We start from the raw sequence: 12,490 nt of genomic DNA on the forward strand, positions 1-12,490 counted from the left end.
TGTCACTTTGAGTTTGAAGAGAGGTGCGATATCATACTTCTTCCCAACCAGAGGCGGGTAATTTTTCATTTTCCCAAAGGGACACATACACATTTGGAATTGTTGTGGAGCACAGAAGTAACAGGGTAACTTAAATTCAGTTAAAAATACATTTTATGATAGTATAAATATGATTGCCAAAAGCATATTCTGAATTTGCCTTCCTGTGTGTGGAAAGTTGTCCTCTCCTCCTTTCTTTTTTCTTAGGACACATTAAAGCAGCAGAGTCCACCAGACCATTTTGTCAATAGCCCTCATCTGGCAACCCATTTGAAAACTTCATGGAGGTCGCACAAGTCTCTCTCTCTCATGCACACTCACACAGACACACACAAGTTCAAAAATCCTGAAAATGGCTCTCACACAAGCTCGGAGCCATTTTCCACAAGTGAAAGTGTTTGTTTGTACCTGGAATGTGAGGGTCTTCCAGTCCTGTGGGGATTTTCCATTGATCCACTTGCAGCTTTAGGGCATTGACTTCATCTATGTCTCCTGGTACCCTAGAGGTCAAAAGTCAAAGGATATTTATTCTTCAGCTCCTCTCCCTGCATCCTTATTATCTTTCCTTCTTAACAACTGCTGGTTTACACACACAAACCAGCAAAACTCCCAATAAAACACTGCATTCACATTCTTTCATTGTGCAACATTAGGTGTAACACTGATTGAAAAACTACCTGTTCAAAGCCTAATCTAATTAATCTATGTAACCATTGTCTATTGTTTATCCATGGTTGTGTCGAGGAGGAAACAGGTCCAGGAGGAAAATCCAGACATCCATTACCCCAGTGACACTGACCACCTCCTCCTGGAGGATCCCCTGGCCAGAGAGGATACAAATTCCCTCCAGGAACTTCTGGGTCTGCTCTGGGGTCTCTTCCCAGTGGGATGTCATTGAAAAACCTCCAAAGGGATGTGTCCAGGAGGTATCCTAATCAGATGCCAGAACCACCTCAGCTGACTCTTTCTGAAGTGGAGGAGCATCGGCTCTACTACAAGCTCCCCCTAGATGACAGGGCTCCTCACCCAATCTCTAAGATTGAGCATAAGAAAAAATTTTAGCCACATATATACACAACCTCAATCCATACCTCAAGACAATAGGTGAGGGTTGCAGTAAAATGAGAGCTTTGCCTTTTGACTTTCTTCACCAGAACAGACCAAAGCAATGCCCTAATTACTGCTGAAAAGACCACTGTTGATCCATTTCGAGCTCCATTCTACAATCACTGATGAACAAGATTCCCAGATACCTGAATTCCTCTGCTGAGGCAGAGACTCTTCCCCTTTCTGGAGGGAGCATTCCTTCCTTTTTCTGTTTGAGAACCATACTATAGCCTCAGACTTAGAGGAGCTGACTCTCAACCCAGCCACTTCACACTCGGCTGTGAACTGCCCCAGTGTACACTGAAGGTCATGGGCTCAAAATGCTAAAAGAACCACATCATCTGCAAAAAACAGAGACGAGACCGTGAGGTTCCCAAACCAGACACCCTCCTCTCCATGACTGTGTCTTGAGTCCTGTCCATGAGCACCACAAACTGGATCAGAGGACAAGGTACAGCCCTGGAGGAGTCCACTGACAATGAGCTCAACTTTATGCCAAGGAAGCAAACACAACTTTTGTTTTGGTTATACAGGGACTGGATAGTTCTTCAAAGTGACCTCAGCACCCCATACTCCTGCAACACCCCCACAGAAGGTATCGGCATACGTGATCCTAAGCCTTCTCCAAATTCAGAAAACCTATGTAGACTGGAGAATTAAACTCCCATGACCACCCTGAGCAACTCTGCAGGGGTAACAATTTGTTCCACTGTTCCACGACCAGGACAAAAGCAACACTGCTCCTCCTGGATTCAAGGTTTAACAATTGGTCAGTGTCTCTCTTCTAACACACTTGAGTAAACTTTACCAGGGAGGCTGGGAAGTGTGACCTTGGTAGTTGGAACACACTCTCCGGTCACCCTTTTTATAAATGGGAACCACCACCCCAGTCTGGCACTTTGCAGGTGTTGTTCTAATCACCCATGCAAACTTGAAGAGAGGTGTCAACCATGACAGTCCCACAACGTCCAGAACCTCTAGCACCTCTGGACAATTCTCAGCTACCCCTGGTGCCCTGCCACTGGGGAGTCTGTGGCAGATCCTAGGCAATGTCTCGCATGATAATGGTCTTGTCTTCCCCCGAGTTTTTGGACTCAGCCTCCATAAAAATGGTCCATAAAAATAGTTAGAGATCCTTACAGTGCTCCTTCCATTGTCTGACAATATCCCCAGTCTGGTTCCACAGGGCCCACTGACCCTTTCTGTGTTGAAAATTGGCTTGCCAGAAGAGTTTTTCATCCACAACCACAGAAACTGCAGTCCCTCTGGCCACCCTGTACCTGTCAGTGGCATCAGGAGTCCTCTGGGACAGCCATGCCCTAAAGGCCCCTTTCTTCAGCTTGATCAATCCTTTAGTTGCTGCCACAACAGGCAGCAATCTTGATCAAGATCTATGGCCACAGTTCCAAATGAGACATGGATACGACTCATTTGGATTCCATGTCGCTGACCTTCCCTGGGACATGTAAAAAACTTTTCTGGAGGTGTGAGTTGAAGATTTTTTAGACAGGGGCCTCCACAAGACAATCCCAGTTCAACCTCACTTGTGTTTGGGTTTCCCCTGCTGTCATACAATAAAGAACCAGTATGATCATGTTAAAACTAATTCCAACAAAACCAATTATTCTCAGTTCTAATCAGCACTTTTTCTGTATTTCAGTCTTTGAAGTGTATTTAGTATTTTAATAATATGACATCAATTTTAAAATTAAAACATGACTTGATTTTAGTAAATTTTAGAACAACAAAAAGAAAACATACAACCTGGTAGTTTCACAGTTTTCTAAAAAAAACAGGGCTTGGTTGGGTTCCTTAAATGTCTCATTTGCTCCTTGTTAAATACTGGCTCAGTACCTTAAATTGTTCCAGTAGGAACAACACTTTTTTCATGGCTCACTCACCTGAAGATGCCTTCTGTTTGGTCTCCATTGAGACCCAGAACCTCCTCAGAGAGTCTGGTCTGAACCCAGGGCAGCTGACGATCTGGATATCGCTCTTTCTGAAGAGCCATCACCTCCTCTAAGGAGGAACCAAACATAGATGGATTGAAGATGGCATTCCTGGCATGCTTGATTTCCTCCAGACAGGGTTTCTGCAGACCCTTCAAATAAAGATGCACACACAAAGTATCTCAGGTCTTCATGTGATAAAACAACTGTGCAAATGAAATATACAGTCAGAAAATATCAGTGAGGAACATTAAAACACATTTGAAAAGTGTATAAAACCATAACACAAAAGACATTTTGTAAACAATTTTTTACATCTAATTACTAAAACCTATATTTAAGTCACTAAAACTTAAGCAGATATGATTTTTAAGAATACTGTAAACTTAGACTGAATGAGTCAAGTTAGAAAAGCAGAAATAAAACTTGGACAGAGTGTACATGCTCACTAGAGAAATTGCATTTCCTGAGAAAATGCAGTGTGAATGCTTATTGCTGAATAATTTTGCTGAAAGCTGCTAAAGAAGCTAAGCTGTGCTGAAATATTGTAAACACTAGCAAAAAACAGGAAAATGCTAGTATTTAGGCAGAAGTAGTGAAATGCTAGCTGAATGCAGGGGAAACTTAGCCAGTAGTCCAAATTAGGGAAACACAACAAGCAGGAAAACTCTAGCTAAGAACTGATAATGGCAAGATGCTAGTAAAAATAAGAGAAACTACAGCTATGTGTCATAATTGGCAAACTGTTAGCAAAAAGTAGAAAAACACTAACTAGGGCCCTAAAGACCCACTGCATTAAAAACAGTTCTGATTTTGTTTTCGACATCACTACATGGGCTCAGTAACGTGAGCCCATCTGATGGTATGGAAGTGCGTTAATGTCTTTGATATGAGCAGTTTTCACATCTGGAAAGGCACCATCAATTCACTATAATATGTGGTAAGTTGAAGAAAGGGTATCACCCTTCCTTATTCTCATCTATCAGGGGAGACAGAGCTTTTTCAGTTGCATGTCCTTGGATCTGTGCAATTCCCTTTGTCTGTGAGGTCTGCTAGATCTTTAAATGATTTTAAGTCTCTTTTAAAAACTTATCTTTTTACATAGGCATATAATTCCAAAGAGCACAAACATTAGGCCAACTATTGTTGTTATTGTTTTATGAATTCATCGCCAATTATCTAAATCTTGTACTTCTCTTTTCTTATTGTTTTGCATTATTAATGTTTCCTTTTAGTTTTGTTATACCTGCACAGCCCTTTGATTTTTAAAGCACTTTATAAATAAATGATGATGAATGATGATATCTGCTACACTTCATAAAATGTAAATTAAAACAAAATGCAATGATTTAAAGATCTTTTAAACCCATTATTTGTTCACTATGGAATGTAGTATACATATCAAATGTTTAAACTTGTACCTTTTTTGGGGGCGGGGAGTATTTTGAATTTGATGGCAGCAACACATCTATTTAAAGGTTGTTCTAGGTCTATTTTTCATACTGCATCCCTTCTTTTTAAACAGCACTGTAAACATCTAAGACCTGAGGAGAGCAGCTGCTGGAGGTTTTGGAGGGAATTTTGTCCTATTTTTGTCCTATTCTTGTCTGATGGAGGATTCTAGCTGTTCCGACACTGATGGCTGGAGTGCAACAGAGCTGAAGATGGCAGAAGCAGTCACTAAAATAATCAAACTCATGGAAGAAAGGACTTTGATTTAAAAGGCTACTGGTAAGCTCATGTTTATTAATTGGACTCAACTGAAAGTATGGTCTGGCTCTGGTTTGTTGTAATATACATATTTGGGCCAGAGAAACTGTTGAAGGAACAGTTGGTGTATATGTGTCGTTTCTTTGGCTCATGTAGAATTAATTTCTTTAAATATATTTATTATTGTTTTAAGTTAAAATGTATAAATAGCATTAAAGTATGGTGAATTTTGCTTTATTACAATGCAAATAATAAATATTTGAAACATTAATCATGTTTGTTAAAAGTGTTAGGCAGCAAATACTCTTTAAGTGGAAAGAGAAACTGCCCCCAAACTTTAAGATGTGGATCAATGACTTTCTTCACCATCTAGTATTAGAGAAGATCCGGTACTCTACAAGAGGATGTACTCAAAAATTATATGGCATATAGAAACCTCTTTTAGGCTATGTACAAAAATTGGATATCTGGAATGCTGACCTCACCAAGATGACTGACTCTGCACCATATCCAATATAAATCTAGTAGATTGAGAAAGCTTTTATTTAATTTGATTGATTTGTTTCATTTATTTATTTACTTTCTTGTTTTTCTTTTTACCTTTGATAACTTTATGGTTGCTGTTATGGTGGTTTCAGTGTTGTGTGGTTTCGATTGTATGTTCGTTTCCGCTTTCTGGGGGGCCTTCATTGGAGCGGAGGTATTGTATGTTGTGATTGTGTTATGGTGGGGCATGACGAACCCAGAATGCAGACTCGAGGCGAGGTAAAATAAAAAAACCCTAATTTTTTAACAAATCTTAAAGGAAACCAAAAGGCTGACGGGGCAGCAAAAACTAAGCAACAAAAAACAAGGAGCAAAAACATAAAAAGCATGAACGTGGCATGGAAAAAACACAATGGCATGAACAGCAGACAAGAATTAGACGACTGAAAGGAATGAACCAGTGAGAAATGAGTGAGAAATGAGGAAGTGGATACAGGTGACTAATTTGTAAGAAGAGACAGGTGTAGATGGGCGTGGCAGGCTAAGTGGAGAGCTACTTAACTAAGGGCAGGTGAATGATGACAGAGAAACACAAAACAAAGACAACCAGAACACAAGAGTGAGAACATAACATAATACAGAAAACTCAAATCATTACAGATTGTGTTGATGTTTACTTTTGTAATATTTTGACATATAAATAATAAAGACTTGGAGTACAAAAAAAAAGTAGCAATGTTAAAATCTACTGTAAAATTGGCAAATACTTTATTTCATGTAGGTTAAAAATTAATGTATAGTTACCATTGTGATAGCAATAGAATCTGTATAAATATGAGTATAAATATAAACTGTATGAAACGGTTGAGGCTAAAGCGTAAGGAAAAATGGGTAAACCTAAATGTAATGTTTTTTTGTGTTTGTAGGTTTTTCACCTTTCTTGCTTCCTGTTTACTGGTTCCTTTGTCCTTCCTTTGTCAATTGTGGGAAGCCACAATGTTATAAAGACACTTGACATTATGTGTAGGAACTTACTGTAATTGTATTTGTTTGCACAGACAAACACACATGCAGAAACACACAGCTAGCTAGCTAGATAAGTTAAAGTCCAAACAGATCACATAAAACAGAGAAAAACAATGTGTCTGTTTCTATCCCAGGATCCTTCGTTAACTTCACAGCTGGGAGGTGTCCAGCTGTAAAGTTCTTTACTGAATTGGCAACAGGTTAACATCGTTTCACATTTACAAAGCATTTGGAGAGGCTTTCAGGAAAAAGATTTGGTTGAATAGCAATTTCACAGGAAAAAGTAAATACCACATTATCCATCCATCCATTCAGCAAATTGAGAGATGTGGCTGTAAAAAATAAAGTCAACTATCTCCTCTTTACATTTCTGATACTTTAGCACTGTGGTTCTCAAACATTTCAGCTTTTAACCCACAAAATCAATGACTCAAAACCCTATGTACTCTGGTTGAAGGATACAAATAATGCTAATAAGTCATTTAACACAGAGCCTCATCAACATTATATGTTTTTATTCTTTTCATAACCAATGTTTTTACCTCTATGTAACTGTTAAAGGTAAATGTGTTACTGGGAATCATTTTAAAAGTCAATTTATTTTCTGTAGATTTTCTCAAGACCCACACAGAAGTGTCCTGAACCCAACTTTGGAAACTGATCTCCAACAATGCTTGGTTAAGTGGGGCTTGTTTACATGTGAACGATCCCTGGAAACGTTAGATATTTTATTATGTTGGTTGTGAAAAAGTTGGACATTTACACAGTAATGCTGTGCTCATTGAATCTGCTGTAAGTTTCCATGCCTATTTACTTGCTGATACTGTTATTTTTGTTTTCAACAACAAGTGCACATGCACAGACACTTCAGTCTTGAGCATGAAAAGAGTTACATCCAAAATGGTGAAAACATGAATGTTTGTCTGGACCAACCGTGAAGTTGGGTAGCCCAAACAGGACTCTGCTACCTGCCATTGTTACTGTTTTTGATATACTCATGCAAGTGCAGAAAAACTTTTGACTGCAGCCGTCCGTAGTTAGCATGTACGATTTCACACTGATGTTGAGTGTTTCCAAAAACTTAAACTATAAGACCTGGATTCCAAATGTTTAGGTGATAGAATCTGACTGTTGTCTTGTTGCCCAAAGGCAACAAAAATGTTCCGGTTTTACTTAAAAACTGTCTTGTAAACAGGAACTTAGTCATGTTAAAAAATTCAGTAGCCTGAACATAACAATTCTGAAACCTCACATCTACACCATAATAACAGGGGTTACATAGTAGTGACATAACAATAACATTACACAGTTTCAAGCTACCTTTGCTAACACTGTCTGCACTATTATTAAAGCATGGCGGCATGACGGCTTAGTGGTTACAAAAGTAGTCTCACAGCAAGAAGGTCTTGGGTTCAAATCACGGGTTGGATCTGGGGATTTTATGTGTGGAGTTTGCATGTTTTCTAGTTTGTGTGGGTTTTCTCCCACAGTCTAAACAAACATGCATTTAGGCTGACTTCAGGCCCAGGCCTCCCTTGAAAAAGAGATCTGTGCTCTCAATGGAATTTACCTAGTTTAATAAAGGTTAAAAAAAATAATGATAAAATAAGAGCTGTGTATCAGTGACTTATTCATTTGTGTTCTTGGCAGATGTATTGCTTGAATCAAAATATATACTAATACCTAGAGAAAATAAAAGTTACAAACTCATCTGTAGGTCCTTGAGCGAAAAAAAAAAACTCAAAACAAATTATGCCACCACAACACAGCCAGAATTTTAGCTCTTACAGATTAGTTATTTGCCCATGAAGCACACAGCTTACAATCAATCCATTACAGATACTCCTTAACTCAACATGTTGAAATCACCTGTCAACAAAAATCAGTTTCTTCCAATCCAATCTCTCCACCATCATATATAGACCAAAAATATGTCAAAGGACATCAGGGACCATATAGTAGATCTAAAAAAGACTAAAATGGACTACAAGAGCATCAGCAAGACGCTGGGTGAAAAGTTTACAACTGTTGGTTCCATTATTTACAAAAGGATGAAATTTACAGTAAAAATTAGCTTTAGTTGCCCTTGATCTAGAGTTCAATGCAAGATCTTCCTCATGGGACGAGAACGATGATGACAAAGGTGATGGATCAGCCCACAGCTACACAGAAGACTCTTTTGATCTAAAGGCACCTGGAACCACAGTCTCCAAAAACACCTTTGGTAACACACTACATTGAAATCTTGCAGCACCCTCAAGGTCCCCCTGCTAAAGAAGGCCCATGTAAAGGCATGTCTTCAGAAAGTTCTCATACTGAAGCAGACCCATCACACCCATCATAAACATCAAAATAAATCAGAGAATACTTCTGAGAAAGAGCTGTCGTTAGATGAATAAATCCAGCTAGTTGATATCAACTTGGCTCTCTTCGTTTGACCCACAGAAGACCATTCCCATAGTCAAGCTCAGGTTGTCTTTCCTCTAAGAGTGCCTTTCTGCTCTGTTTGAGGAGTTAACACAAGTTGCTCTATTTTCAAACATATTTTCTAAGTAATTATAAGAAGTTTGATGGCATTTATCAGTAGCAGTGACATACTATTTATGTGTATTTTATACAAGACAATTTTGCTCTGAGCTGAGTGTCTCACCATCTGGAACTCAACAATTTACTCTGAGATGTAAAGGACATCACTATTCTTTCACATAAATCTAATGATATTCAGCAGTTAAGCCAAAACTTCCTACCTTCTTGGCTCCAGTAAGCGCAGCTTTCATCAGTTTCCTGTAGCAGTATTTGGCATAACTGCTAATGGCAACTCCTTAGCAAGAGAAAAAATATACAGAGTAAGAATTTATCCTGTTTGCTCCTATGTGATTACATGAGCATTCAGATGCACCTAGTGTTTTAAAGGTTATATAGACTATTGTTAAAAGACATTGTCTTACCTTTTGTGTCATTTAGCGGGTCCATGTGTCTACAGATGTAGCCCTCCAGGTAGGAGTGGAAACGGGGTGTCGGGGGAAAGAAAGCCAAACAGATGGCCATCAGCTCCCAGCCCCGCTCAAGGCTATCATAGCGGAAGTTCTCTGTGGTTTGACGACACAGCTGGATGTAGAGCTCATCACGTAGACCCTGGTTACTCCATCCTCGTACCACCACCTTAGATTAAAACCAGACAGTGGGGTTATTTAGACATCCATACATCTACTGGTTATCTGTGGTTGGGCCGTAGAGGCAACAGGTCCAGAAGGGAAACCCAGACACCCCTCTCCCAAGGCAACATTCAACTCTTTCAATCAATCAATCCATCCTACCGTTATTCATGAAAGAGACTCACAGATACTTGAACTCATCTGCTTAAGGCAAAGACTCATCCCTGAATTGGACATAGCATTCCACCTTTTACAGTTGGGAACCACGGACTCAAACATAGAGGAATAGACTCGTCCCACCTGCTTCACATTTGGCTGCTACACTGCCTGGCCAAAAAAAAGTTGCCACCTGGATTTAACTAAGCAAATAGGTACAAGCCTCCTATTGGATAATTACTCCATGGGTGATTATGTTTCAGCTGGCAACAAGTTATTTAACCCCAATTGGTGCAATGAGATGCTTCTCATTTCTTAAAGAACCATGTTGAAAGACACGCCGTGGTCGTGGAAAATATGTCAGTCTGTTTGAGAAGGGTCAAATCACTGGCATGCATCAAGCAGCGAAAACATCTAAGGAGATTTCAGAAACTACTAAAGTTGGGTTAAGAACTGTCCAACGCATTATTAAAAACCAGAAGGATAGTGGGAACTTATCATCTTCGAGGAAGAAATGTGGCCGGAAAAAAATCCTGAATGATCATGATCGGTGATCACTTAAATGTTTGGTGAAATCAAATGGAAGAAATACAACAGTAGATCTCGGGGCTACGTTTAATAGTGAAAGTAAGAGGATTTCCAAATGCACAATGAGAAGGGAACTCAAGGGATTGGGACTGAACAGCTGTGTAGCCTTTAGAAAACCACTAATCAGTGAGGCTAACCAGAAAACAAGGCTTCAATTTGCTAGGGAGCATAAAGATTGGACTGGAGCAATGGAAGAAGATCATTTGGTCTGATGAGATCACATCAGGGTAAGAATAAAGGCAGGTGAAGTGTTGCACCCATTATGCCTAGTGCCTACTGTACAAGCCTGTGGGGGCAGCGCTATGATCTGGGGTTGCTGCAGTTGGTCAGGTTTAGGTTCAGCAACAGTATGAGCTCAAAGAATGAGGTCAGCTGACTACCTGAACATACTGAATGACCAGGTTATTCCATCAATGGATTTTTTCTTTCCTGATGGCACAGGCTTATTCCAAGATGACAATGTCAGCATTCATCGGGCTTGAATTGTGACAGAGTGGTTCAGGGAGCATGAGACATCATTTTCACACATGGATTGGCCACCACAGAGTCCAGACCTTAACCCCATTGAGAATTTTTGGGTTGTGCTGGAGATGGCTTTGTGCAGCGGTCAGACTCTACCATCACCAATGCAAGATCTTGGTGAAAACTTAATGCAACACTGGATAGAAATAAATCTTGTGACATTGCAAAAGCTTATCAAAATGCCACAGCAAATGTGTGAAATAAAAAAACAAAATAAAACTGACAAATCACACATTTTGAAGTGTATGCAAAAACTGACCAATGCAGTGCTTTTGTATAAGTGTTGTCCCATGTTTTTTTCCCCAATATCTGCAAACTGTTTTTGTTTCAGACCAAAGAAATCACACCATCAAGGTGAGACGTGAGGTAGCTGAGGAACCAGCATGTCATGTTTCAGGGTGTAAGCTCTGAGTGAAACAGAAACACACACCTCCAGAGCCACAGAGATGGGGTCCACCTTGGAGCGACGGTCTCCCATGTAGGTTTGGATGAGCTTAAAGAGATCCACAGCCTCTTTTTTCACCATGCGGTCTGTAGTGACAATCATTGGCTTCTTGATGGGCTCGCTGCTCCAGGCCAACATATTGGCGATGGAAACCTTCCGTCTGAATAACCCCTGTGGAACAACCAGGGAGGGATTATTTTAGAAACAAAAGGAATATAGACAATATAGACCTTAAAAATAATGTTTTGAACGATTTGATGCAATATTCCAAGATGGCATGCTCTAAGTAGGTGTTGTAAATAACTCAGCTACTACCACATCAAAGTTTAACTTAATATCTGTAAAACTGACAGAATTATAGCCATTTTGTGTTGGCTAAGGTTGATTAGCTGTGGCAGCCATCTTGAATTGGATTGACATCAAAGGTTAATCAGTTGTAAATGTACATCCAGTAATTAGTTTCTGAGTTTCATTTAAATCCATTCCGTGGTTCATGAGATATTTTGCTAACAGAAAAACAGCAAAGGGTCCATTTTATCCATTTTCTTTACCTACCTTTCTGTGCAGGGTCACAGGGAGCTGGTGCCTATTTCTAGTAGACATTGTGAGAGAGGCAGGGGAAACCCTTGACAGGTTAAAATTTTATACACAAATGTCAGTCAGAGAGTGTATCATTCACTCAGTGCAGAAGAAGCCATAACTCCCAAAGTAAAAAAAAATACAGATTACATTTTGCAAATGAACAGAGAGACAAATACCTTAATGTTTGGAGACATGTCCTGTGGTCTGATGAAACTAAAACTGAACTGTTTGGCCATAATGACCACTGTTATATTTGGGAGAAATTGAGGGACGCTTCTCAACCTGAGAACACCCAAAACAGGAAACGTTTAGTCTGCTTTAATGTCAGACAGTAAGAAAAAAAGTGATTCTGTGTCTTTTTATATAGTGGATGGAAATATCAGGTTTCAATTGTATATACATTGTCAACATACTGTATTTACAGTACATCAAAACAGGAGGCTCAGCCTCTGGGTGTGTGCTATTACTATTACTATGCTACAATTACAATAGTTACAATATTGACATTATTCACTAAAAACAAAACTCCATAGGATAGTATGGAGAATCCGTCAAATTGTCTTAAACCTTTGTGGCTTTTAAAATATTTCATGAACCAATACATAGATTTTAATGAAACTCAAAAATCAATCACTGGTGATGCCTTTTCGAATGATTGGTTTTTTTGTTAAACCCAATTCAAGATGGCTACCTTAACAAACACAAAAATGGCTTTAACTTAGTCA

At 39.3% G+C, this 12,490-nt stretch overlaps 1 protein-coding gene across 1 annotated transcript in view; it reads right to left on the reverse strand.

Annotated features, from left to right (window-relative positions):
• The window catches only part of arhgap39 (Rho GTPase activating protein 39), an 80,487-nt gene that overhangs the window by 18,105 nt on the left and 49,892 nt on the right, over positions 1 to 12,490 (reverse strand). Inside the window, exons 5-9 of the mRNA XM_017437720.2 lie at positions 11,169 to 11,354; positions 9,266 to 9,479; positions 9,065 to 9,138; positions 3,048 to 3,247; positions 448 to 539 (exon numbers count right to left, since the gene is read on the reverse strand). Coding sequence (XP_017293209.1) covers positions 448 to 539; positions 3,048 to 3,247; positions 9,065 to 9,138; positions 9,266 to 9,479; positions 11,169 to 11,354 — 766 coding nt within the window. The remainder of the gene's footprint in view (positions 1 to 447; positions 540 to 3,047; positions 3,248 to 9,064; positions 9,139 to 9,265; positions 9,480 to 11,168; positions 11,355 to 12,490) is intronic.

Source organism: Kryptolebias marmoratus, linkage group LG24, assembly GCF_001649575.2.
Source record: "Kryptolebias marmoratus isolate JLee-2015 linkage group LG24, ASM164957v2, whole genome shotgun sequence".
NCBI classification, from domain to species: domain Eukaryota; kingdom Metazoa; phylum Chordata; class Actinopteri; order Cyprinodontiformes; family Rivulidae; genus Kryptolebias; species Kryptolebias marmoratus.